Source organism: Salvelinus alpinus, chromosome 21 (assembly GCF_045679555.1).
Source record: "Salvelinus alpinus chromosome 21, SLU_Salpinus.1, whole genome shotgun sequence".
NCBI classification, from domain to species: Eukaryota; Metazoa; Chordata; class Actinopteri; order Salmoniformes; family Salmonidae; genus Salvelinus; species Salvelinus alpinus.
Genome location: NC_092106.1, coordinates 24,872,105 through 24,895,629, shown reverse-complemented (window position 1 = coordinate 24,895,629; position 23,525 = coordinate 24,872,105). Strand labels below are relative to the sequence as shown.

The window sequence follows — 23,525 nt, the reverse complement described above, 5'->3', positions numbered from 1 at the left end:
AAATCACCTTTCCATTTCTTCAGGACTATCACATTGAACAGACCTGCACTACCCACTCTCAAACTCTCCTTATCTGTACTTGGGGTTAACTGAGGCAAAAAGGTGCTTCAAATCTCATTCAGAGACAGATTCTTTGCTGTCCAGGACCAGAACAAACCAAGCATGTGACGCAACCCAAGCGTACATTTAGTTAATGACACTGCAGCACTTTAAAAGACTTCTCAACACAGTATTCCCCCACGCAGACAGTGAATCACTGAACACGGTTGAGTGGATGATGACACCATCACTTCTGCTGTAAATGTATCTCATCCACTGAATAAATTACATATTTCATTTAGGAAATTAGATAATCACAAAGACGTGTCCAGTAGCCAGAGATGTATGAGTCGCACTGAAGATTTTACACTTGATTAGGAGTGGTGGGGAGACGTGTACTGTTCTAATGGATCTCTTAAATATTCATCTTTCAGAGGCCACAGAGATCAGCAGGCTTCAGTGACTGGCCTTTTCAATGACAAATCACTATCCCCCACCACACAGAGGAGGACCGGCCCATCTATGTAGATTGTATCCTACATGTGACCTTAGTGACTTAATCCCCGAGTTCACAGGGAGCATGAATAATTTACTGTGTATCTAATAGGCTTTATTAAAACCTGTAAATGGCAACCATTTTAAAGCTTTTCTTTGGGAGCTCAATGGGAATTTATTTAGCTGAAATCCATCAGGCTGTAAGTTGCAGGGCGTGGGTAATGGCACAACTTGTATCAGCTACACAACAATGATTCCCAGCCATGTAACAAGTCTGTACGCTGGGGGGGGGGGGGGGGGGTTGATGTATATGAATGTTTTAACATTCTGTGTGCCCAAGTCGATCTGCGCTATCGGGAGCTGTTCTCATTTTCTGTAATCTGGCCTTCAACTACCCACACACTAGTAAACATACAGACACATCGCGCACACACACACACCCAAACACACAGAGACACCTTGGCTTGTTTAAAGGCCCATCACATTTTGACTACTCAACAGTGTTGCAGTAAATGTTTCTGAGCTGAGAACCTCAAGATCATCCTCTATGATTGGCTCCCCACAGTAATTGCACAGGACAGACTGTTTATGAGCGGTCACACAGATCGTTGCCCAATGTTTCCATCCAGCTTTCCCCAATGACTCTATTGTCACACACACACACACGCGCACACACACACACACACACACACACACACACACACACACACACACACACACACACACACACACACACACACACACACACACACACACACACACACACACACACACACACAAAGAAATGGGCTTGCCAGGTTGACCTACTGACCCCAGGTTGACCTACTGTAGCAGTATCAAGTGTGTGTGATTGTGATTGACACGTGTCAGAGTAACAGGAGAGAGGCCCTCCTCCGTAACCCTGTGTGAATGACAGATGAGGTCACAGTGTCAACTCAGGGCAAAGGTACATTACTACAGAAGGGGGGGGGGGGGGGCAGTGGGCCACTGTCAGACAGACAGACAGACAGACACTATTGAATGCCATCGTAGACATTCTATATTGAAAATTGCCTTTTTTTCTTTAAAATTCTGATCATACTGACACTCACTGGGAAAAAACACACAAAAATGAACTGTGTTCAAACTAACATGGGTGAATTCCACAGTGTGTGCCACAACAGAGCTGGCTGATGGTATACCAGACTTGTAACAACGGTCTTCAACAGGGACTTACTGTAGAAACCTCTAAAGCTTGTCTATGTGTCGCCCAACTCCCGCTGGATGAAAGTGAAACCAGGGTTAGCACGACGCTACATCAGGCTCTGCGTCTGAAAGACCGATATCACGCTGAACGTCTCCATTGTGGCAGTAAAGTGCTGTTTTGTATTGACAGACAATAGCTTTAGATTGGCTTGACAGATAGCCTCTACTTGCCCTCAGCTGACAGTTTAAGCCTCCCGCTGGCTGATGACTGTGGGCAGCTGGCTTGTGTACGCACCATGAAAACATAATGAGGAACGGAAACTCAAGACCCAGCTCAGATAGCCAAAACCTGTCTACCTCGTCTCGCTCACCCCAGCCCAGTCCCTACCTCCAGACACCATCAACAACTAGCTAGTCTTCATACCCCCAGCCCAGAATGAAAACTAGGCAGGCCAGGACTCACTAAACGCACAATACATTCTGTCTCTCTGTGTGTGTGTATTTTTTACAAAAAATATTTGAAAATGGGAATTTCCTCATATCTATGTATTTCAACCCAGTCTGTTTGGTCTGTCACAAACTGCGCCAGACAGTGTAACCAATAGGAATGGGAGGTGAGAAGAAGCAGGTCATATGAGGCCAACCCGGGAGAGGACAGTGTCAGAAAGGCGGATAGCCTGACAGACGGACGTAAGGACAGCTCCTCCATGTGCAGACATTTCTGCAGAGAGCTGAAGCTAAATACAGCACTGTGAGGGGTATTACTGGGTTTTAATGGTGTTTGTACTTCATCGAGCATTAACAGCATGCCAGAGGTGTTATCTGAGGAAGAGTATCTCATGATCATTAATTTGCAATAGGCATTTTCTAAAATGCTGTGTTAAATGAAAGCTATGGAACTTAACTTTGAACAGGTCCAGAGAGCTGTGGAAGTTACAGTTGTAATGCTGTGGCCCAAGGCCTAATTGGAGCAGAACTGAACTGCTATCTATAGCAGTGTTTTCCAACTCCGGTCCTCCAGTACCCCCAACAGTACACATTTTTGTTGTAGCCCCAGACGAAAACACCCGATTCAACTTGTCAAGGGCTTGATGATTAGTAGAATCAGGTGTGCTTGTCGAGGGCCACAAGAGCAATATGTACTGTTGGGGGAGGACCGGAGTTGGAAAACACTGATCTAGAGTAATGAGGAAAATAATACATAATCATTTCCTTTCAGTAAGGTTTGAACTGTACTGTGTGTGTGTGTGTGTTTGCAGTGTATGTCTGTGCATGTTCTGTATATGAGTGCTGCCTTCTCCTTACCCGGTCTGTGGGCCTTTGGTGCGGCCATGTTCATGACCCGGCTGATGTCCTGAGGCTTGGGCGGGGAGGCGGTGAACCTGCAGATGCCTGACTCAGACGGCGTGCTAGATGCCAGGCTGTCTGTGTAGTCGTTGGTGCCGGCCGTCATTTGCTCCGAGGAGGTGTCGGAGATGAAGCACTCTGTGATAGTGAACTTGGCGTGCCGCAGGTGCTCCTCCATCTTGGCGTGCTCGTAGGCCCGGGCCAGCTCCTCGTACGTGGACGACGCACTCTCCGTCGACACCATGCTGCTCCGCGCGCGGTCTGCGTAGTCACACACAAACACACACAGAGACACAACATCCATTATAGTGTATGTATATAGCTGAAATTTCCTAAGATATATAGGAAATATCTTAAAACATACCGTGAGCACTCTGACCCTTCCACGTACAGTAGTAGTGGTCTCCCCTTTGCTGCAGACTAATGTTGTATGTGAGACATAGGGTCAGTCCAGTACCTGTGTCCTGCGATGGGCTGACGCTGTAGCTGTCGCTCTCCTTGTCCACAGAGCCGGCGGCGCGCGGTGTGGGCAGTCTCCAGTCTGTGCTCAGGGTGTGGGAGGAGGTGGGTGGTTGTGGCCGGTTCAGAGTCCACTGGCTGGCATAGCGGTTCCTGCTGGCTGCAGGGCCTGCTTTGGCAGTGCGGCGTGCTGTGGGGTCTGGGGATGAAAGGGCCAGGGTCTTTACTGGAGAGAGGCCTAGGCAGTGTCAGGCATAGGCAGTGTCAGAAATGGCACCCTATCCCCTATGTAGTGCACTACTTTTGACCAGTGTCCATATAGAATATGGTGCCATTTCGGACATACCACTGAAGAGCTACTAGAAAGTAAATTGCATACTGTATATTGAGTCTCAATTGTCTGTGTATCAAATTAAACAAACATCTATTGATCAATAATAATTAATAGGTTTGAAATTACAGTATCATCCTAACCTTTCACAGTCGATATAATATTCCCCAAAGACAAAAATAGTATCATATTTGGTCTGACCCAGACATTTAACCTACTGTGCTATGCATCAATGGCACCAAATCAGAATGTCCCTTTAGAACGGCCATGATTAGATCCGGCCTGGAGAAGCCAGAGAAGAATAGCAGTGGTAATAGTAGTAGGTAGTAGTAATTCCATCAGTGGGTTGGAAACTGGCACAGCAGGCAGTGTTTGCCCAACACTCTGGATAGATGTGGCTGAGTCAGCAGATAAGGTTCAGGCCCACTGTGGTTATTTTTTATTCAAATTTTTTTGGGTCCACTGTGCTTCCTGGCCAGCCTCAATGAGCCCAATCAGGTGAGCGGTCAGGTGGAGCCAGAGGCCTCTCCACTCTTCACCAGCTCAACTCTACTGAAGCTCAGCAGCAAGAGCCTCCATAGGCCACTGTCTAGCCACTGCCTTGGCTCACACTGCTCTGGGCTGTGGGCTCTGTAAGTGGATCTGAGGGTTGAAACTATGATAAGCTGAAGATTCTAGTTTGTTGAGAATGGATTTGGGATCAGGTCATGTGGATACCTGGAGGTTTATTGTTAGAGCTATTGTTTATAAAATAAACTCTAAAGTCTAAACACTGATTGGAGGACTGGGGTACAGTTACATGCACATGAGAGAGAAATATGTACAATGATGCTTGGATTGAATGCAACTATATAAAACAATATTAATCTTGACAAAGAGCATTCTCTTATTTCACATAACTACAACCAAATAAACACTGAATTGCCCCTTGTCACGCCCTGGCCTTAGTATTCTTTGTTTTCTTTATTATTTTAGTTAGGTCAGGGTGTGACATGGGTATTTATGTGGGTTTTGTAGTGTCCAGGGTGATTGTAAGGTTTAGGGGGTTTATTTAGAGTAGTTGGGTTTATGTTTAGTATAGTTGTCTAGCTGTGTCTATGTTGTGAGTAGTTGTCTAGGAAAGTCTATGGTTGCCTGAATGGGTTCCCAATTAGAGACAGCTGGTTTCTGTTGTCTCTGATTGGGAGCCATATTTAAGGTAGCCATAGGCTTTAGTTTGTTGTGGGGAATTGTCTATGTCTGAACGTTTGTAGCCTGTGTGTGTGCACTACGTTTATTAGCTTCACGGTCGTTTATTTGTTTTGTTAGTTTGTAAGTGTTTTGTTTCGTTTTGCCTTCTTCTATAATAAAAGGAAGATGGCTTATTTTCCACATGCTGCGTTTTGGTCCGTCTCTCCTCCACACGATCGTGACACCCCTATTCTTCCAGGGGATGACATTAGGCTAGTAGCTTACTGTACGTCAGAGTAAAGGTGGTGAGGGGTGGGATATAGAGGTGATTAAATAGGTAAGGCTCTTACTGGTTCCAGGCCGGGCGTCAGAGACGTCCACCAGTGGGCCGGTGGCCTGCGACAGGGACTGGTAATGGACTGTGTGTGTGACCGTGGACGACTTCTGTTTGGACGTCTCCCCAAAGTCGTTATCAGTCAGCAGCACCGTCGACCTGTCGTCTGACAGACAAAAAACAGGGAGGGAGACAATGAGTTCTTAGAAAATATTATCAAATATAACATGCAAGGGATAAGCATACTGTAAACTGGCGGGGAAGACAGGGGTCTCACCAATAATCTCCATAGTATCTCTCTCCTCGATGAGCAGCTGGGCTCGGGGGATATCGATGTGCATTCTCATGGTCTGCTGCTTGTTGGATGTGTCTGGTGTCCGTGTGTTTTTACTAGGAGATAGTATTGTTTGCAAGTATTCAGTCATAGTTTTAAAGTAACTGTCCAGTGAAAATATCAGTTTTAAAAACTCATATTTTGTAAACTCATACCCAAATAATGCTGTTGACTCATCATGTAGACGTATTTGTGGCCAAAGCATAAATTGGAGAAAAACGCTTCAAAAACCCTATCTCAAACAGACTCTTTTAAAAATACTTGCTATTTCCTCATACAGTATATCATACTCCTGAGGAGGATGAGCTGGCCAATCAGCGATCTATTTGTATTAATATTTTTAATGGCTGGTATACGCCCACAACATTCTGTTGTCGGGGTACGCACACACCATTCCAACACAGAAAAGTTGTTTTAAAAATACTGAATAAAAGAACGTTGGAAGGGAAACTATTTCACTCATATTGTAAGTAATTATAGGTCATATTTAATAGAAATCTGGAAACACTGGACAGTTAGTTTAAAGTATTTTATGATTCCTATCTAAAGTTAACATGTATTCCTCTTCACATACCTCATCAGCATTTCTGCCAGGCTTTTTGCATCTGTAAAGTCAGCATATAGTAAATTAGTAACAACGCAGAGTTGTGGTTGACAGAAGCTAACATATTAAAATCAAAAGCACCAAGCTAATTTCCTAGATGTGCAAAACTAGAACATTAGAGTGGGGCAAATTAAAAGTGGAACACTAGATCTGATCAGACCGTTCTATGCTGTTAGCTAAACTGATAGCCTCTTAGCCTCTTGGGGTGGCAGGTAGCCTAGTGGTTAGAGTGTTGTGCCAGTAACCAAAAGTGTTGCTAGATCAAATCCCTGAGCTGACAAGGTAAAAATCTGTCGTTCTGCCCCTGAACAAGGCAGTTAACCCACTGTTCCTAGGCTGTCAATGTAAATAAGAATTTGTTCTTAACTGACTTGCCTAGTTAAATAAAACAATTTATTACATAATGAAAGTCAATAGTCACAATTCTACTGGTTCTGCTCAGGTTAATTGATCCTCACTCTCTTGAGCATGAAGCATACAGCTCTAAAAAGTGCTTGTGTGTTATTAAGTGCTTTGTTTCTATTGTGTGTGTACGTGCTTGTGCGTGTGTTCTGACTCACCACGTAGCCTCTTGAGCCTCTGCTCCCTCCTCCTCCTCTTCAGCACCATCAGGAGGATGAAGACCATGACAGCAGCCACCAGGATACAGGTGATGGTCACCATCATCTTCAGCCCCTCGTTGCCTGACATGTTGTCTGTGATGGGGTCCACTGTCTTCAACAGAGGAGGGATGGTGCCTGCGGAGGGAGGATCCAGATAAGCTTGGGGAACCTACCATCCTGAGTATCAGGCATGACTATTTAAGGATGCACCACCAGGGTTGAGGCTTCGTAGTCAAATATGTCTCTTTGGAAGGCCTTCTGGAAATTACCCTGGTTCAGGAAAAAAAATGTATCATCCTAGAAGACCACTGAACTGAACTCACTTCCATCGGCATTGAGCGTGGCGAACATGATTTTCTTCTCGGCGGAGCCGGCGCTGTTGACCACTTTCATCTGCAGCTCGTACCAGGTGGCCTCCGCCAGGTCATACAGGATGTAGCTCTTGGTTAGGGAGGTGCGCTGAGCCGTGGTCCACGTTGCCGTGCCCATCGGATGGTACTCCAGGGTGAACGAGGTGATTGGGCAGCCACCATTGTTCCACCCAATTAGATTGAGCCTGACCCGGGTGGAGTTGATGCTGGCAAACAGCTCATGTTCTTTGGCAAACTGGGGCTCTGGAAAGAAGAGGGGTGAAGAGATCAGATGTAGACTTCTAAGGATGCCTGTAACATTTTATTCATGAACCAGATCAAGTCACATAATAATTGAGCTAGTCTGAGGAATTGCTTGATACAATTTTGGATAGGACTGTTGAGTTAGAGTCAGTTCTAAGGGGACAGTGGTGGTGGAGATGCTATAGAGCCTGGATGGGCAACATTGAAGGGGGTGGGGGCCACAAAAAAAGTTGCTTGCAGGTCTGCGTACCCACATGTGCATACACACACCCCACCCCACCGCCACCACGCTGTGAGCAAAACATTTTAGCTGCTCCCCTCTTGACAGTGGACAGATTTTTTTTACGTTTTAAAGTTAATTTCGTGCAATTCTACACATTTTGCCATTGGGCGTAGCGAATATGTTGCAGTTTTATAACTAATTTCATGCAATTCTACTCATTTTGCCATGGGGTGGAGAGGAAAATGAGCCGTTTTACATTTTACCATAGGGTGGAGAGAAGTGTTTGCAGTTTTTAATGTGATATCTGAGTGAGACTGACTAACAAAATCAATGGGGGCCCCTCGGCCGGTAATTGGACCATGATTACTAAGTTTAGATAGCTGGCCGCTAGACTAACTTACCAATCTAGAAATGTTTAGCTGACATGGGCTAATTGATTGACTATCAGTGACTGACATAAAACAAAAACTACTGATGCACAACCAAATTTCTAAATTGCACTTTGTGTATTCAACTATTCTAACTTGCAACAGTAAGTTTAGAACCCGACTGAGTAAAATAAAAAATTTAAATTTAAAAACTTGATCCGAGGGCCAGTTGCCCATCCTTGCTAAAAAGACTTCACCTTTTCCGTGGGTCTTTGCTTCAATGATCTCACTGATGCGTCCGGGGCCCACTCCGTTCTGAGCAGTCAGGGTGAACTTGTACCAGGTGCCACACTTCAGGTTCTCCAGACGGTAAGAGCGCTCGCTAGGGCTGATGGGAAAGCTGCCCCACTGCTCACTGTTGTCCTCTGAGTACTGCAGGATGTAGCCTACAGAAAGAGAAAAAGACAGAGACAGAGGGACAGAGACAGAGCATAACTGTAAAATCTCTCCCAACATACTCCAAGTTAATCTAAAACTACATTACCCAGATAATCACTCACAGTGCTGGCACAGCAAAGTGGAACCTTGTAGTATTTGCACTTCCCTTCCAACAGATTGTTCAGTGTTAGACATCGGCTAAATACCTATAAACATGCCATTGAGATTGATTAACATTAAATGTAACATAAGGCAGGACAACAGCACCTGATCATAGCCACTATTTACTCGGACAAGAGGAAAATAAGACACTGTATTGGTGTTAGTGCAAAGACTAAACAAGATCATTTGACTCATGACATGAAAACAAATACCATAGGAAATCATCCTGGATATCCCTTAAAATCTCTTTTAAAAAGCCTGAGAGGCCAGAAGCCTGTTGTGTTCCAGTGATGACCAGCTATGATAAATCACCAGTGCTACTCCTTCTGTGATTGGGCTTTCTTCTTGAATGAGTGGTTTAACCTTCCACTTTAACCCACCTAATCTTCTTTGTTCCTTTTTAATCTATTCCCTCTCCACTGTTTTAGCACCCCACTCAACGCAATTACTAGGCCTGTCTAAGATAATGAGAAGTGGAGGGCCTTGTAAGATGATTTTGTTCACCCAATGTCCTAATAGGATACTAGCCGTGTAACTGAAGTGTCATTTGTGTGTCTTAGTAGTTACCAGTGACTTGTTGAGGTGTTGTTGGTTTGCCCAAATGGAGGTCTACTTTCTCTCTTGTTGAAATGTCATTAGTTAGTGTGTGTGAATGGAGGTCTACTTTCTCTCTTGTTGAAATGTCATTAGTTAGTGTGTGTGAATGGAGGTCTACTTTCTCTCTTCTTGAAATGTCATTAGTTAGTGTGTATGAATGGAGGTCTACTTTCTCTCTTCTTGAAATGTCATTAGTTAGTGTGTGTGAATGGAGGTCTACTTTCTCTCTTCTTGAAATGTCATTAGTTAGTATGTGTGAATGGAGGTCTACTTTCTCTCTTCTTGAAATGTCATTAGTTAGTGTGTGTGAATGGAGGTCTACTTTCTCTCTTGTTGAAATGTCATTAGTTAGTGTGTGTGAATGGAGGTCTACTTTCTCTCTTGTTGAAATGTCATTAGTTAGTGTGTGTGAATGGGAATATTTGTCTTGTTGAAGTGTCACTGGGGTGTCGGAAAGGAGGTCTATGCCTTGTAGAGGTGTCTCTGGTGTGTCCAAATGGCCTAATGTCACTCACCTCTGATGGAGCTTCCTCCATTGTCCCCAGGTATCCAGGACAGAGTGATTGATGTGGTAGTTGTCTTGGTAACTGTGAGGCGTGGTTGGTCTGGAGGAACTGTAGAACAAAGGGAATGATGTTTAGAACAAGTTCCATGACAACAAAGCATCTGTGCTACATCAAACTAGCCACAAAGTGTCCTCAGAAGACCTACGGCTAACCTACGTAGAAAGGCCTTTGAAGTGTTAGTACCAATTAGTATTGGACAGTTTTAGACAGTTCTCCTTTTGCATCTCTCTCTGTCTTACCTTGAACCTGCAGGTTCAGCGTGATTTCATCAGAGCCCCAGTTGTTGCTGGCCACACAGCTGTAGTTCCCAGAGTCCTCTGCTTTCACCGTCCGGATGATGAAACTAGCGTTGCTATGGACACTGTGGCGTCCGTCAATCAGAACAGGACCAGGGGTACCATTGCTGTTGAGAGGTAGAGTTGACCGGATGATGTTCAGTACAGAATGTGATCAGAGTAAAAACATGATAAAAATTTTGACATTTCTGCATTGTGTTGAATCATGTGACAGATGGGTGTTGACCATAGAGATGTATAGAGATCATTATTTGGAAATAACCCGGTTTTGCATGGTTTGCCTAGTTCGTAAACAGCTTAAAGCTATATGACCGCCATAGAGTGGCCACAATAAATGAACGACACACAATATTTGCTTCAAGACTCCAGCCCTGCAGGTGGCGGTAAGTCACCAATATTAGCTTTGAACTTTTTTCAAACGTCAAAATAAGAAAAAAATTGAATAGTTTAAAATGTAGATCGCCTCAATGGCTGTCACAGACGCCATAATGGCACAGCTACAACGTTGCGATCTCTATACATCTCTATGGCCTTGACTTACTTTCCCTTCAGCCACTTGATGGTGGGGGGTGGATCTCCGACCGCCTTGCAGGGCAGAATGATGTCCCTCATCCAGGGTGTAGTCACTGTTCCGTTGAACGTCAGGATCCTGGCCGGAGCTATGGGGGTTACATACATGCACCACTGTGACTGTACCATTCTACTCCTATGGAAAACAATGATGAATAAAAACAGAATGCAAGCAATATCATAGATGTCAACACCACCAACACCATACTGCAATCAATAATACTTCAGCCAGATTAGTTTTGATAGTTACACTGTTACACAGGCAGCCTGTACCTTTGGCCCGAGGTTCCACTGTGATGGTCTCACTGCTGTTGCCTCGCCCAGCGGCTGTCACGGCAACCACCCAGATGCTGTACTTCCTGTTGCGGGCCAGGTTTGGCACTCTGTAGAAATATACATCAGGAGAAGCCTCAAACTCACTCATCACCTGGAGAGAGGGACGGAGAAAGGGAAGGGGGTTACACGTCTGTGCATTTAACAGGGGAGTAATCTTCAAGAGTATTCTCTCTCTGTACAGGACTTTCAAATACAGCCCAGAATGGCAGGACTGGAGGCGGCGTTATAATGAAAGCTGTGTTAATGATAATAGAGCTCTGTACCGTGGGGTGGTTGGAGCAGAAGACGATGTACTTCCTGATGATGCCGTTGAGTTTGAGAGGAGGGAGCCAGGACACAAACACCACGGAGCTGGTGGAGGCTGCGGCCTTAACCCCCGCTGGAGGCCCAGGGACTAGAGGGAGGAAGGAGAGTAAAGATTATGTTAAACATACATATATACTGCAAGTATTAATAGAAACATATGGGTTCATGGCCCTATTCAAGCCCATTGCAGACAGTGCTTTATTACTGAAATCTGATTTGACGTATGCATGCATAGCTTGGACTTTTGCAGGAATCATGCTTTGATGTCAATGTGAAAGCAAGGATCCACATCTATCTCAAGTGTATCTCAAGCCAGGATTTGTATCTCACTGTCTTCCTTGGTCCGGGTGAAGATCTGCTCGCTGCGCACCCCGTCCCCGGCCCGGGTGAAGGCCAGAACCTGGATGCTGTAGTTGGTGTATTTCTCCAGACCATCCAGTTCCAGAGACGGGTAGGAGGTGGTCACGTTCCTGATCTCTCCCAACTCTGACAATGTCACACAATGGTTACACAACAGTTTATCACTCACTCTCACACCATGTCAAATCAAGTCTATGATCCAGTGTGATAGAATTCAAAGAACTACAGTACAGTGACCACGTAAGACCACACTGCAAACTACCATACAAGATGATGGCCATACACAGTAAACTACTGTGATTTTTGACCGAGGTAGTATCTGTGATATTGTAGTGACTGACTATGTAGTGACTGACTATTGGCAGTAGTGCTCTGTCTGCTGCGTCTCCTCTGTCCTTGACTGAGTGTCCTTGTAGACAGAGCTGAAGCAGTGACATACTGCATCCTGTGAATTATTGATGGAGACCCGGCAGGCTGCAGGCTGGATCCCATCCACAGGGCCTGAGCAGGAGCAGGGTGTTAGCTCTGGGTGCTGCCCACTCTGGCCCTGTGGTACCTTCCTCCATATAACCCACCTCACTAGAATGAAGCTACTAAACAACTAATGGACTAGATTATGTACAGAACAGGATGTGTCTATGTGTCTATTGAGATATAATACTCATTGGATAGTTGATTTATAAGTAAAGCTAGAAGTGTAATTTGTAACTAATTTGACCAACACTGGCAGAATGAAATCAAGGAGAAAATGGTAATGTTGCTGAAATATTGCAAAAATTCAACAAGGCAAACCCATGATCTAGTGTTGCCTGTTGAGAAAACTAAAAACTAAACCACTACTACTAATTAAAACGAAACTAGGGGTGCAAATCTGCCAAGTACAAGATCAATGACATGCTACATAGCACAATTAATATAGAAAATTAGAGACTAAAGGGCTAAAACCATTACGATCATAGTGCTCACACCACCAGTGATCCGTGTGTTCTGATTGTCTGTTAATAAGCCCCTACCTCCATCTGGCAAGTTGGCCCAGTAGATGACTCTGTAGCCCTGCAGGTTTCCATTGAGGGCCTCTTTGGGCAGGGTCAACCAGGAAAGAGAGATGACTTCTGGAGACTTGGCCATGGCCAGGACATTCTCAGGGGGACGTGAGGGGACTGTTAAGGGACAGGAGGGGAAACAAAGTTAGGACAAATGTACAGACAATTGTCAAACTAGACTGAATTAACTCCGCCTACTGGCTTCTAACTGTATTGCTGATTTCACATCTTTTGGTTTGAGGTAATTCAGCATTCATCCAGAAGATGGTAGTCTACCCACGGCAGTGAATTTTCACACTGCAAACATTCTCATGCTATCAAGAGGTAAACTAAACCAAATATGTCCCTGAAAACTCACACCCATGAATGCAGGGACACGCGTGCACACACACACAACTCTACCCTACCCCACCCCTTAACCCCCTGATCTATACTAACCATCCTCCAGTGTTTTGGTGATGACCTCCTGAGAGGAGGGCCCGGTGCCAGCACGGTTAGCCGCCTGCACCACCACCCCATACTCAGTGAACTTCCTCAGGTTGTCCAGGGTGATGCTCTCGCTGCTGTCCCCTGTGGTGTCCATGCTGATGATGTTAAACTGGAAGCTGCCTCCAGAGCTGTACTCTCTGTAACCCACCTGGTAGCCCCGGATCACCCCGTTCTGAAGGTGCTTGTGGGGGGCCTGAGGAGGAGGAGGAGGAGGAGGAGGAGGAGGGATGGATCAGACTGTACATACTGTAGACACAAATAGAAACAGGAAAATCTCTCTGTTTAACTCCATGAAGACACAGTACCTTCCAGGTGACTTTGATGCTTTGTGGAGAGGTGGCCTCCAGTTGTACTTCTTGTGGAGGGCCATCAGGGGCTGTAGAACAGATGTGTAATATTAACACAAAACACTCTTATGAGAGATTCAGTTGAATGAGGCAGAGATGATAGCAGAGACGATAGAGAAAGCAATACTTTTTTCTGGTTGGTGTGTGGCGAATTATTTAAGTAGACTAGACCCAGCTGCTATCGCATTGCTGCATATGGGAGAGCCACCCCTTAAGTAGACCAGAACTGTGAAAAAAAAATTCAATGGTAAAAGGCCTTTTTGAATCATCTGTATAATCCACCATCTTTGACGGAGGCAATTCAGACATGAATTATATTTCGGAAATATTTCACTAGATGGCGATGCAGCACTAGAAATCTGTTTGCTCTGTTATGAATGAGAGACGGACCTTTACTGTATTCAAGGGAATATTACAATACAAATAAATACATATCCATGGCTAAAATCTGAAGACAAACAGAATATGTGTCAACCTGGTTTGGAACATAACTACATGATGTTTTGACCCGGTGAAGGAGAGATCTGCGTGGGCTGACCTGCTTCGTCAGTGGTGATGGTCAGCTCGTTGCTGGTGTCGCTCTTGCCGATGTCGTTCTTGGCGAAAATGCGGATGTTGTAGGTAGAGGAGGGGTGCAGGTCTATAATGGTGGCCTGGTTCAGCTGGGGGGACACGTCTTTTGTTATCTGGGCTGAATTCCACGAGGCTGGGGGGGGGGCAAACACAATGAACCTATTAGCATCTCTGTATGACATGACAACCAACAACAAACAAGTTAGCTAATGCAGAAACAGATTTAGTTATAACTATGTCATATGCAATTTCATATGGATTTATCACGTTATTCCATAGGCCTATATGCCAGCCCTACCTGACTTGTTCTTGCACTCAATGTCATATCCTGTGATAGGGCTGTTTCCGTCGAAGCCCATGGTCCAGCGGAGGGCGATTGTCCGGTCTCTGACCTCTCGGATCTCCACCTCGGGAGGGTCTGGAGGTTCTAAACGGGTTTAACACCACACACACACAGATTAGATAGAGAGGTTTACCTGTTCACTTAGTTGTCCTGACAAGGAGAAAACAAACTGCAGGCTGAAGTTAACTAGGGCCCAGAGATATTGGCTCATGTAGTCAGGAACAACATACAGTAGCAACAAAAAGGTTCCACTATGAAGAAACAGCTTAAGAAGCTGGAGCTGAAGCCAGGGGTTTACCTTGTACTGTTAACTGAATGATCCCTCTGTCTTCACCATAGGAGTTGATGGCATGGCAGGAGAAGAATCCAGAATCTTCCCGAACTGTGGGCAAAATCTGAGGAGAGGTCAATGTAGTTTTTAACCAGGAAGCATCACCATTATGCACCATCATAGTTCAGTATTCAACTGATCATAACCTCTGGTTATTTTATAGGCTACACAAAATGTCCAGCATCAATCACTGCAAGTACAAAGGCTACTATAATTATTCATGCTATATTGAGAGCGTACTATACTAATACCAGCTCAGTACAAACACAACAATATACATCATCCCCTTTTGAGGTGGAGGCCCCAATCCCCCAGCGCACCTTCAGAGTGGAGATGACCTCGTCAGCCACCTCTTTGACCACGACGGTGTAGCGGCTGGTCTCTGGGTTGATGATGCGTTCCTCCTTCTCCCAGCGCACCATGATGGGCTTCTCCCCGTGGGCCGTGCAGCTCATCTCCTTCTGCTGGCCCACCGTGGCCATGGTGGTGTTGGGGTACGACGTGATCATGGCCGGGACTGAGAGAGAGGGGGAGAGGAAAGAAAGGGAGAGATTGACGCAGAGATTGTAACTTTTATTTAACTCAACAGAGGCTCATACATTCTCCTTTAACAATTCACTATAAGTTCACAGACTGGCCTCTGCCACCCTAAAGCCTAAGGGGGAACTCATTCCCAACATCACGGCTGAGAAAAGTCAACTATGGAGAGGCATGAACTCCTATTTAGATCGCCCTGGTTCCCACAATACATTGAACACTAATGGTTCAAAAACAGGCCTTCAGGTAAGCAATCTTGTCTCTGCTACAGCATCTTTGATACAGACAGACAGCAACTGTTTACATGTTGTTCCTGAGGCAGAGCGTCTCAGACAGAGACAGAGACAGGGTGCTACAGAGCAGAGGAAAGCTGTGACTACTCTGAACTCCCCACGGTGTGTAGAGCTCGTCTGGCATTACGGCACTACGACGCACCACGCTCATTAGCAGCAGCTCTGTGTGTGTGTGTGTGTGTGTGTGTGTGTGTGTGTGTGTGTGTGTGTGTGTGTGTGTGTGTGTGTGTGTGTGTGTGTGTGTGTGTGTGTGTGTGTGTGTGTGTGTGTGTGTGTGTGTGTGTATTTGGGGAAATACCCCAGTCCAGCTATAAACTGCTGCAGGTGTCTTCTACTACTGTACAGATACACAACACAGTCCTGTACTGCCTCACATAGGTTTGTGTATATCACAGTTACATTGAAAACCTTAATGGTACAACCTGCTGTACTGATATCTGTTACAAAGGCAGCACATACTGTACGTACAGTGCACTGTTGCTGATGTTTCAGAGAGGAATTCAAGGCAGACAAAATAATGTATTGTATATGAATGTGTATGTCTACTGTATGTGTTTAACAAGATCATCCATACAGTACATCCTACTGGCTAAGACAATTGGATAAGTCTGGGGGCTGGCGCTGTAGCCATTGTCAATATAAAATGTCAACGATGGCATACAATAGTGTCTGTCTGTCTGTCTGACAGTGGCCCTCTGCCCCCTGCCCCCCCCCCCCCCCCTTCTGTAGTAATGTACCTTTGCCCTGAGTTGACACTGTGACCTCATCTGTCATTCACACAGGGTTACGGAGGAGGGCCTCTCTCCTGTTACTCTGACACGTGTCAATCACAATCACACACACTTGATACTGCTACAGTAGGTCAACCTGGGGTCAGTAGGTCAACCTGGCAAGCCCATTTCTTTGTGTGTGTGTGTGTGTGTGTGTGTGTGTGTGTGTGTGTGTGTGTGTGTGTGTGTGCGTGCGTGCGTGCGTGCGTGCGTGCGTGCGTGCGTGCGTGCGTGTGTTTGTGTGTGTGTGTTAAAGGAGCTGTTTCTCCAGGAGCTAAGTGGGTAGTACGAGCGGAGAGGACTCGTGGCACGTCTCAGAAACACTGTCTGAGAGCATGTTCCCCTGCAGCAGTGTAACTGTGATCTCTCTCCTCTCTCTCCTATCCCACCAGGATGGCTATGATTTAATGATGAGAGCCCACTTTGATTATTCATACACAGCAGACAAGACTACTCCTCTGGCCCCACTGCTGTCTCACTACCTCTCCACACACACACTCAGAGCCTCGACCTCTCTGCTGTCTTCTACACACACAGTCGCACACCAACACAAGAAGGCAACACTCATACACAGAACACACACATACACACACACAAATTCAGAAAAACAGAGAAACACATGCAGAAAAAACAAACCACACATAATCCCAGGTGACACACTTAGAGGGGTGTGTGTGTAGGAGGGAGATGCGGCTCCGCTAGCTGACAGCCCGTCTCTGACATGATTGAATGTGTCAGACTAAGGTCTGCCAACGTTTAAGCCTCATCTCTTATTCACTCTCAAGCTACGCCAAAGAACGCTGATTTATTTAGCGTGACAACTATGAATTTTAAGTGAGGCACATTCAAAAATCCTCCTCAGCCTTCTCTAAATGTTATTGCTCCTTAACAGGGGTAGTTTCTACATCTGAGGCAGCAGGCAGCGCCGTGGCGGGCCGCGTCAGCAGGAGACCTGCCTGATGTTCTCCTACTCCTGCCCCCGCGAGACCGAGGGCATGCCTTGATGAGCGCTCCGCCTTTGAGGAGAGGAGGGAAGAGGGGGAGCCGGAGGAGGGGAGAAAAAACGCAGAAAATAAGAAGAATCCTAGTTCTGACATGCCTTTCAAACAACACAGGCAAACGATCTGCTATTGTTATCACATGCGTAGCTCTGGCACATAAGCCAGTTCCATCACTGTGTGATCAGCACAGGTCCACATGATCAAATTGCAGGGAAATGTCTGTCTGCTGTGGCTGTCTGTTAAAGCTACAGAGACTGCCTCCTCTGTGCTGTCACAGTGTCATACTCAGTTTGCTGTGACACTCCCAATACTGCTACAGTAAAGGCCTCAGGTGTCAAAGATGACCGAGAACAAACAGGCAGCTCAAGGTGTTCTCCATCTTAAACCATCCTCACAACAACCTGAGACTTGTTAAAGAAGGTTGGAGGACAACAAAAGGCTGCTTTCAGCCAGACTCCTGTCTCCTCGCTACGATCACCACACAGCCCTCAGTAGCCCCTCAGGCTACCAGTATTCTTTTTGATGGCCCATAATTGCTTGGTTGATGTATATTTTTTAATTTCCAGCGATGTTACAGAGCCTGGTAATAAAGCGCTGTAGGGAGAGAAAGAGAGAAGGGGAGAGAGAGAGCGAGAGAGAGAGGGAGGGAGGAGGTTTCTATTCCTATCTGTCTGTCAGGTCACAGTCAGGGCTGGCTGTGTGTCACTAGGCAAAGGGAGACTGAGGGGGAGGTTGCCATATTGGATGGAGATAAAGAAAACAATCATCCAGTAGCATTATTAAAAGGTTTGAATTGCAAAAACTGCCAGTCTTGAAATTGTGCATGATGAACAGAACATTATAGAGTTCAATTTTGGTAAAGGGAAATCCCAAAAACATTGGTATATCAAATAAAATGAAAACATCTTACTGTAGGATTTCTAGTTGGCTAAGGTGTACACATTTTGAGGAAAATGTATTATCTGCACAGCAGGAGAAAAATCATTGTATCTTTTTGATCTGTATCCCTTCTCTGTAGAAGAGAGGGACTGAAAATAAGGTAGAACACCACATGCAAATAGCTGTTCCCCTGTGCCCTTACTTAGTCTGTCTCTAATTGAAGTACTGACGGGTTTAAATGAAGCAGAAACGCACTGAAGAGCTTCATTGGCCGGTGACACACACATGCATGCACAAATGTGCACACACACACACACGATAGTTAGGAGAGGGAGGGCAGGCAGGCAGCAGTGCATACTGAAACACTAATGGTCTTCCTTTTCAATCCACTCAAGCGAATAAGTACACTTTTACAGAAAGCATCTTGAGTCTGAGTGCACAGTTCAGGGGTTATAAGGCATGAAATGTGATATTATGATGAGTGACAAGAGTACAGCTGTACCATCATGTAATGATAGCTTCCAACCCCCCAGTAGCATGATGGATACCACTAACAAAAGCCCCAAAGACATCACAACTCTGGGATTTTTGGATAATCAGAATTTCCCCTCTCCAAGATGTCGATCATCATTAAATGAAAATAGTCTTGAGAGATTTGAGTAAAAATAAACAGGAAATGAGAGTAGGCTATAGAAGAGAATGAGCAGGAATCTATAAAGTAGGGAATCTATACAGCTCACTACACAGAGACACGCTCACAGTAGGTCCCCTTTACAATTAGTGTTACTGTAACGCCCCTTTCTATAACAGCCCTAAATCTCCTTCCGCCTTCCTGATGAAGCTTTTGAAGGCTTACTGAATCTGGTGATCAGGAGCAGCTCTCCACCTAACTCCTCCATCCTAACCTACAGTACAGTACAGTACAATGTAGCCAGCTCACACATACACACACACTTACAGTAGGCTACGAAGGACTTTGAGACTGATACATTAAAAGCAAATCTCTTGCTCTCCCCTCCTCCCCCTGCACATTCCCAATGATATCGTGTGTCCTGGGGCGTGCTGGTCTCAGTGTCATGGTGGAGGCTGATCTGGGGCTGAGGATGGGGTGACGGTGCTGTGTGAAGATAATACGCTTCAACCCTCATTTCATCATCTCCTCTCCTCGCCGGGCATCGTGGGAAAGTAGGCCATCACGCCACGCAATGCCTCACTGGGCAATATCCCCCAAACACACACACACACACACACACACACACACACACACACACACACACACACACACACACACACACACACACACACACACACACACACACACACACACACACACACACACACACACACACACACACACACACACACACACACACAATTAAATGCATATAACCTACAATACACCCACACACGCATATTTACAATACATACACACACACTCCTCAGGCCGGCCCAGCATTCTTCTCACAGGCCATACAGTACAGGGATGACTGGTTGTGTGGAGCCACTTTAATGCCCTGTTCTCCTGCACAATTACTCTCTCACACTCACTCACCACCACACTGCCACAGAACGCTGCGATGACAACAGGAGACAAATACCTCCTGGGAAAAGAAGGTAGAGAGGAGAGGAAGAGACTTTCTTGTGTCTGGAAGTGTCTTGCTGTTGTTGGGCCTGGCTACGGTGTACAGCCAACTGTCTGTCAGTGATAAGTAGTCATTAATCAACTGCATAGCTACTGTTTATGGCATGCTGACCAATGACCTGTGTGGTAATGTGAAAAAAGTAATGGTGCCTGGACCCAGCAAATTGCTGATTGGCTGTGTAAATGTGCTGTCTCTAGGAGGGCTGAGAGTCAGTGTCACCACAGGTCTAGCCACTGCATGGCAACCATGGCCTCCAGTGAGCTAATGTACTGACGGAAACACAGAGTGCTACATAAGCACTTCCATGTTAGCCTCATTAACTATGACAAGCTCATACTGTACAGTACACTGGGTGGAGTAGGCCAGGGCATCGTAGCCATGCTAGCTAGCATACAGCCACTCTGTTGCATCTGTGAACAATGGCGCCGGAGGGGAGGGCTGCCGTCTTATCGGCTTTTAACCAACCATGCTATTTTGTAATTTTTTTTGCGTTGTTCGTAACTTGTTTTGTACATAATGTTGTTGCTACCATCTCTTATGACCGAAAAGAGCTTCTGGACATCAGAACTGCGATTGCTCACCTCAAAATGGACAAAGAGTTATTTTTCAATGAGTCAGACAGGAGGGATATACTACTACAGACACCCGACCAGGCCCAGATCCCCGTGATTCCCTGGAGAAGGAAACAGAGATTTAGTGGAAAAAGATCAGGGTGCCTTGCGAGGATTAGGCGACGAGTGGCTTTTCTGCCCTTGCCTTCCGTCCTGCTAGCTAATGTTCAATCTCTGGAAAGTAAATGGGACGAGCTGAAAGTACGTATATCCTACCAACGGCACATTAAAAACTGTAATGTTATGTTTCCCCGAGTCATGGTTGAACGACGACATTAAGAACATACAGCTGACGGGTTATACACTCCATCGGCAGGACAGAACAGCAGCCTCTGGTATGACACGGGGTGGGGGCCTATGCATATATGTGAACAACAGCTGGTGCACAATATCTAAGGAAGTCTCGAAGTTTTGCTCGCCTAAGGTTGAGTATCTCATGATAAGCTGTAGACCACACTGTCTACCTAGACTATCTACCTGTATTTTTCGTAGCTGTCTACATACCACCACAGACCGATGCTGTCACTAAAACCGCACTCAATGAGCTGTATACCGCCATAAGCAAACAGAGGCGGTGCTCCTAGTGGCCGGGGACTTTAATGCAGGGAAATTGAAATCCGTTTTACCTCATTTCTATCAGCATGTTAAATGTGCAACCAGAGGAAAAAAAATTCTAGACCACCTTTACTCCACACACAGAGGCACGTACAAAGCTCTCCCTCGCCCTCCATTTGGCAAATCTGACCATAATTATATCCTCCTGATTCCTGCTTACAATAAAAAATTACAACAGGAAGCACCAGTGACTCGGTCTATAAAAAAGTGGTCAGATGAAGCAGATGCTAGCACAGACTGGAATATGTTCTGGGATTCTTCCGATGGCATTGAGGAGTACACCACATCAGTCACTGGCTTTAACAATAAGTGCATCGAGGACGTCGTCCCCACAGTGACTGTACGTACATACCCCAACCAGAAGCCATGGATTACAGGCAACATTCGCACTGAGCTAAAGGGTAGAGTTGCCGCTTTCAAGGAGCGAGACTCTAACCCGGAAGCTTATAACAATTCCCGCTATGCCCTCCGACGAACCATCAAACAGGCAAAGCATCAATACAGGACTAAGAACGAATCGTACTACACCGGGTCCGACGCTCGTCATTCACAAGGCCGCAGGGCCAGACGGATTACTAGGACGTGTACTCCGAGCATGCACTGAACAACTGGCAGTGTCTTCACTGACATTTTCAACCTCTCCCTGTCTGAGTCTGTAATACCAACATGTTTCAAGTAGACCACCATAGTCTCCGTGCCCAAGAACACTAAGGTAACCTGCCTAAATGACTACCGACCCATAGCACTCACGTCTGTAGCCATGAAATTCTTTGAAAGGCTGGTCATGGCTCACATCAACACCATTATCTCAGAAACCCTAGACCCACTCCAATTTGCATACCGCCCCAACAGATCCACAAATGATGCGATCTCTATTGCACTCCACACTGCCCTTTCCCACCTGGACAAAAGGAACACCTATGTGAGAATGATATTCATTGAATACAGCTCAGCGTTCAACATCATAGTGCCCTCATAGCTCATCACTAAGCTAAGGACCCTGGGACTAAACACCTCCCTCTGCAACTAGATCCTGGACTTCCTGACGGGGCCGCCCCCCAGGTGGTAAGGGTAGGTAACAACACATCCGCCACGCTAATCTTCAACACGGGGGCCCCTCAAGGGTTCGTGCTCAGCCTCCTGTACTCCCTGTTCACTCATGACTGCACGGCCAGGCACGACTCCAACACCCTCATTAAGTTTGCTGATGACACAACAGTGGTAGGCCTGATCACCGACAACGATGAGACAGCCTATAGGGAGGAGGTCACCTGACCGTGTGGTGCAAGGACAACAACCTCTCCCTCAACGTGATCAAGACAAAGGAGATGATTGTGGACTACAGGAAAAGGAGGACCGAGGACGCCACCATTCTCATCGACGGGGCTGTAGTGGAGCAGGTTGAGAGCTTCAAGTTCCTTGGCGTCCACATCAACAACAAAATAATATTGTCCAAACACACCAAGACAGTCGTGAAGAGGGCATGACAAAACCCATTCCCCCTCAGGAGACTGAAAAGATTTGGCATGGGTCCTCAGATCCTCAAAAGGTTTTACAGCTGCACCATCGAGAGCATCCTGACGGGTTGCATCACTGCCTGGTTTGGTGTCAGAGGAAGGTCCTAAAAATTGTCATCGACTCCATCCACCCCAGTCATAGACTGTTCTCTCTGCTACCGCATGGCAAGCGGTACCGGAGCGCCAAGTCTAGGTCCAAGAGGCTCCTAAATAGCTTCTACCTCCAAGCCATAAGACTCCTGAACAGCTAATCAAATGGCTACCCAAACTATTTGCATTCCCCCCACCCCCTCTGGATCGCTGCTGCTACTCTCTGTTATTATCTATGCATAGTCACTTTAATAACTCTACCTACATGTACATATTACCTCAATTACCTCGACAAAGGTGCCCCCACACATTGACATTGACTGTACCGGTAACCCCTGTATATAGCCCCGCTATTGTTATTTACTGCTGCTCTTTAATTTGCTATTCTTATCTCTTACTTTTTTGTTGTTGGTATTTTCTTAAAACGGCATTATTGGTTAAAGGCTTGTAAGTAAGCACTTCACTGTAAGGTGAACACCTGTTGTATTCGGCACATGTGACAAATAACATTTGATTTGATTTGATCTTCTCAGTGTCTTAGCCACACCATGATCAGAGACTCTGTCTAAATAGATTGTTCATGCTTGTTTGCACAAATCAGAGTAAGTATATGAAACGCAAAGGCATGAGATGGAACCTAAAGTTCAGTGACATGAGGTCACTCATTAGACACTGTGTCATTCCAAAGGTTTAGTCATTGAACAATG

The 23,525-nt window shown here is 45.8% G+C and overlaps 1 protein-coding gene across 1 annotated transcript in view; it reads right to left on the bottom strand.

Moving 5' to 3' along the window:
* Positions 1 to 23,525, bottom strand: part of LOC139548594 (cell adhesion molecule DSCAM-like) — a 149,107-nt gene that overhangs the window by 5,773 nt on the left and 119,809 nt on the right. The window contains exons 12-32 of the mRNA XM_071358378.1: positions 15,183 to 15,379; positions 14,830 to 14,926; positions 14,487 to 14,615; positions 14,154 to 14,321; positions 13,574 to 13,644; positions 13,218 to 13,461; positions 12,750 to 12,896; positions 11,707 to 11,862; positions 11,334 to 11,464; positions 11,008 to 11,161; positions 10,706 to 10,823; positions 10,108 to 10,271; positions 9,818 to 9,916; positions 8,363 to 8,551; positions 7,224 to 7,514; positions 6,859 to 7,035; positions 6,269 to 6,299; positions 5,638 to 5,750; positions 5,377 to 5,526; positions 3,524 to 3,724; positions 3,025 to 3,327 (exon numbers count right to left, since the gene is read on the bottom strand). Of these exons, the coding sequence (XP_071214479.1) occupies positions 3,025 to 3,327; positions 3,524 to 3,724; positions 5,377 to 5,526; positions 5,638 to 5,750; positions 6,269 to 6,299; positions 6,859 to 7,035; positions 7,224 to 7,514; positions 8,363 to 8,551; positions 9,818 to 9,916; positions 10,108 to 10,271; positions 10,706 to 10,823; positions 11,008 to 11,161; positions 11,334 to 11,464; positions 11,707 to 11,862; positions 12,750 to 12,896; positions 13,218 to 13,461; positions 13,574 to 13,644; positions 14,154 to 14,321; positions 14,487 to 14,615; positions 14,830 to 14,926; positions 15,183 to 15,379 (3,330 nt within the window). The remainder of the gene's footprint in view (positions 1 to 3,024; positions 3,328 to 3,523; positions 3,725 to 5,376; positions 5,527 to 5,637; positions 5,751 to 6,268; positions 6,300 to 6,858; positions 7,036 to 7,223; positions 7,515 to 8,362; positions 8,552 to 9,817; positions 9,917 to 10,107; positions 10,272 to 10,705; positions 10,824 to 11,007; positions 11,162 to 11,333; positions 11,465 to 11,706; positions 11,863 to 12,749; positions 12,897 to 13,217; positions 13,462 to 13,573; positions 13,645 to 14,153; positions 14,322 to 14,486; positions 14,616 to 14,829; positions 14,927 to 15,182; positions 15,380 to 23,525) is intronic.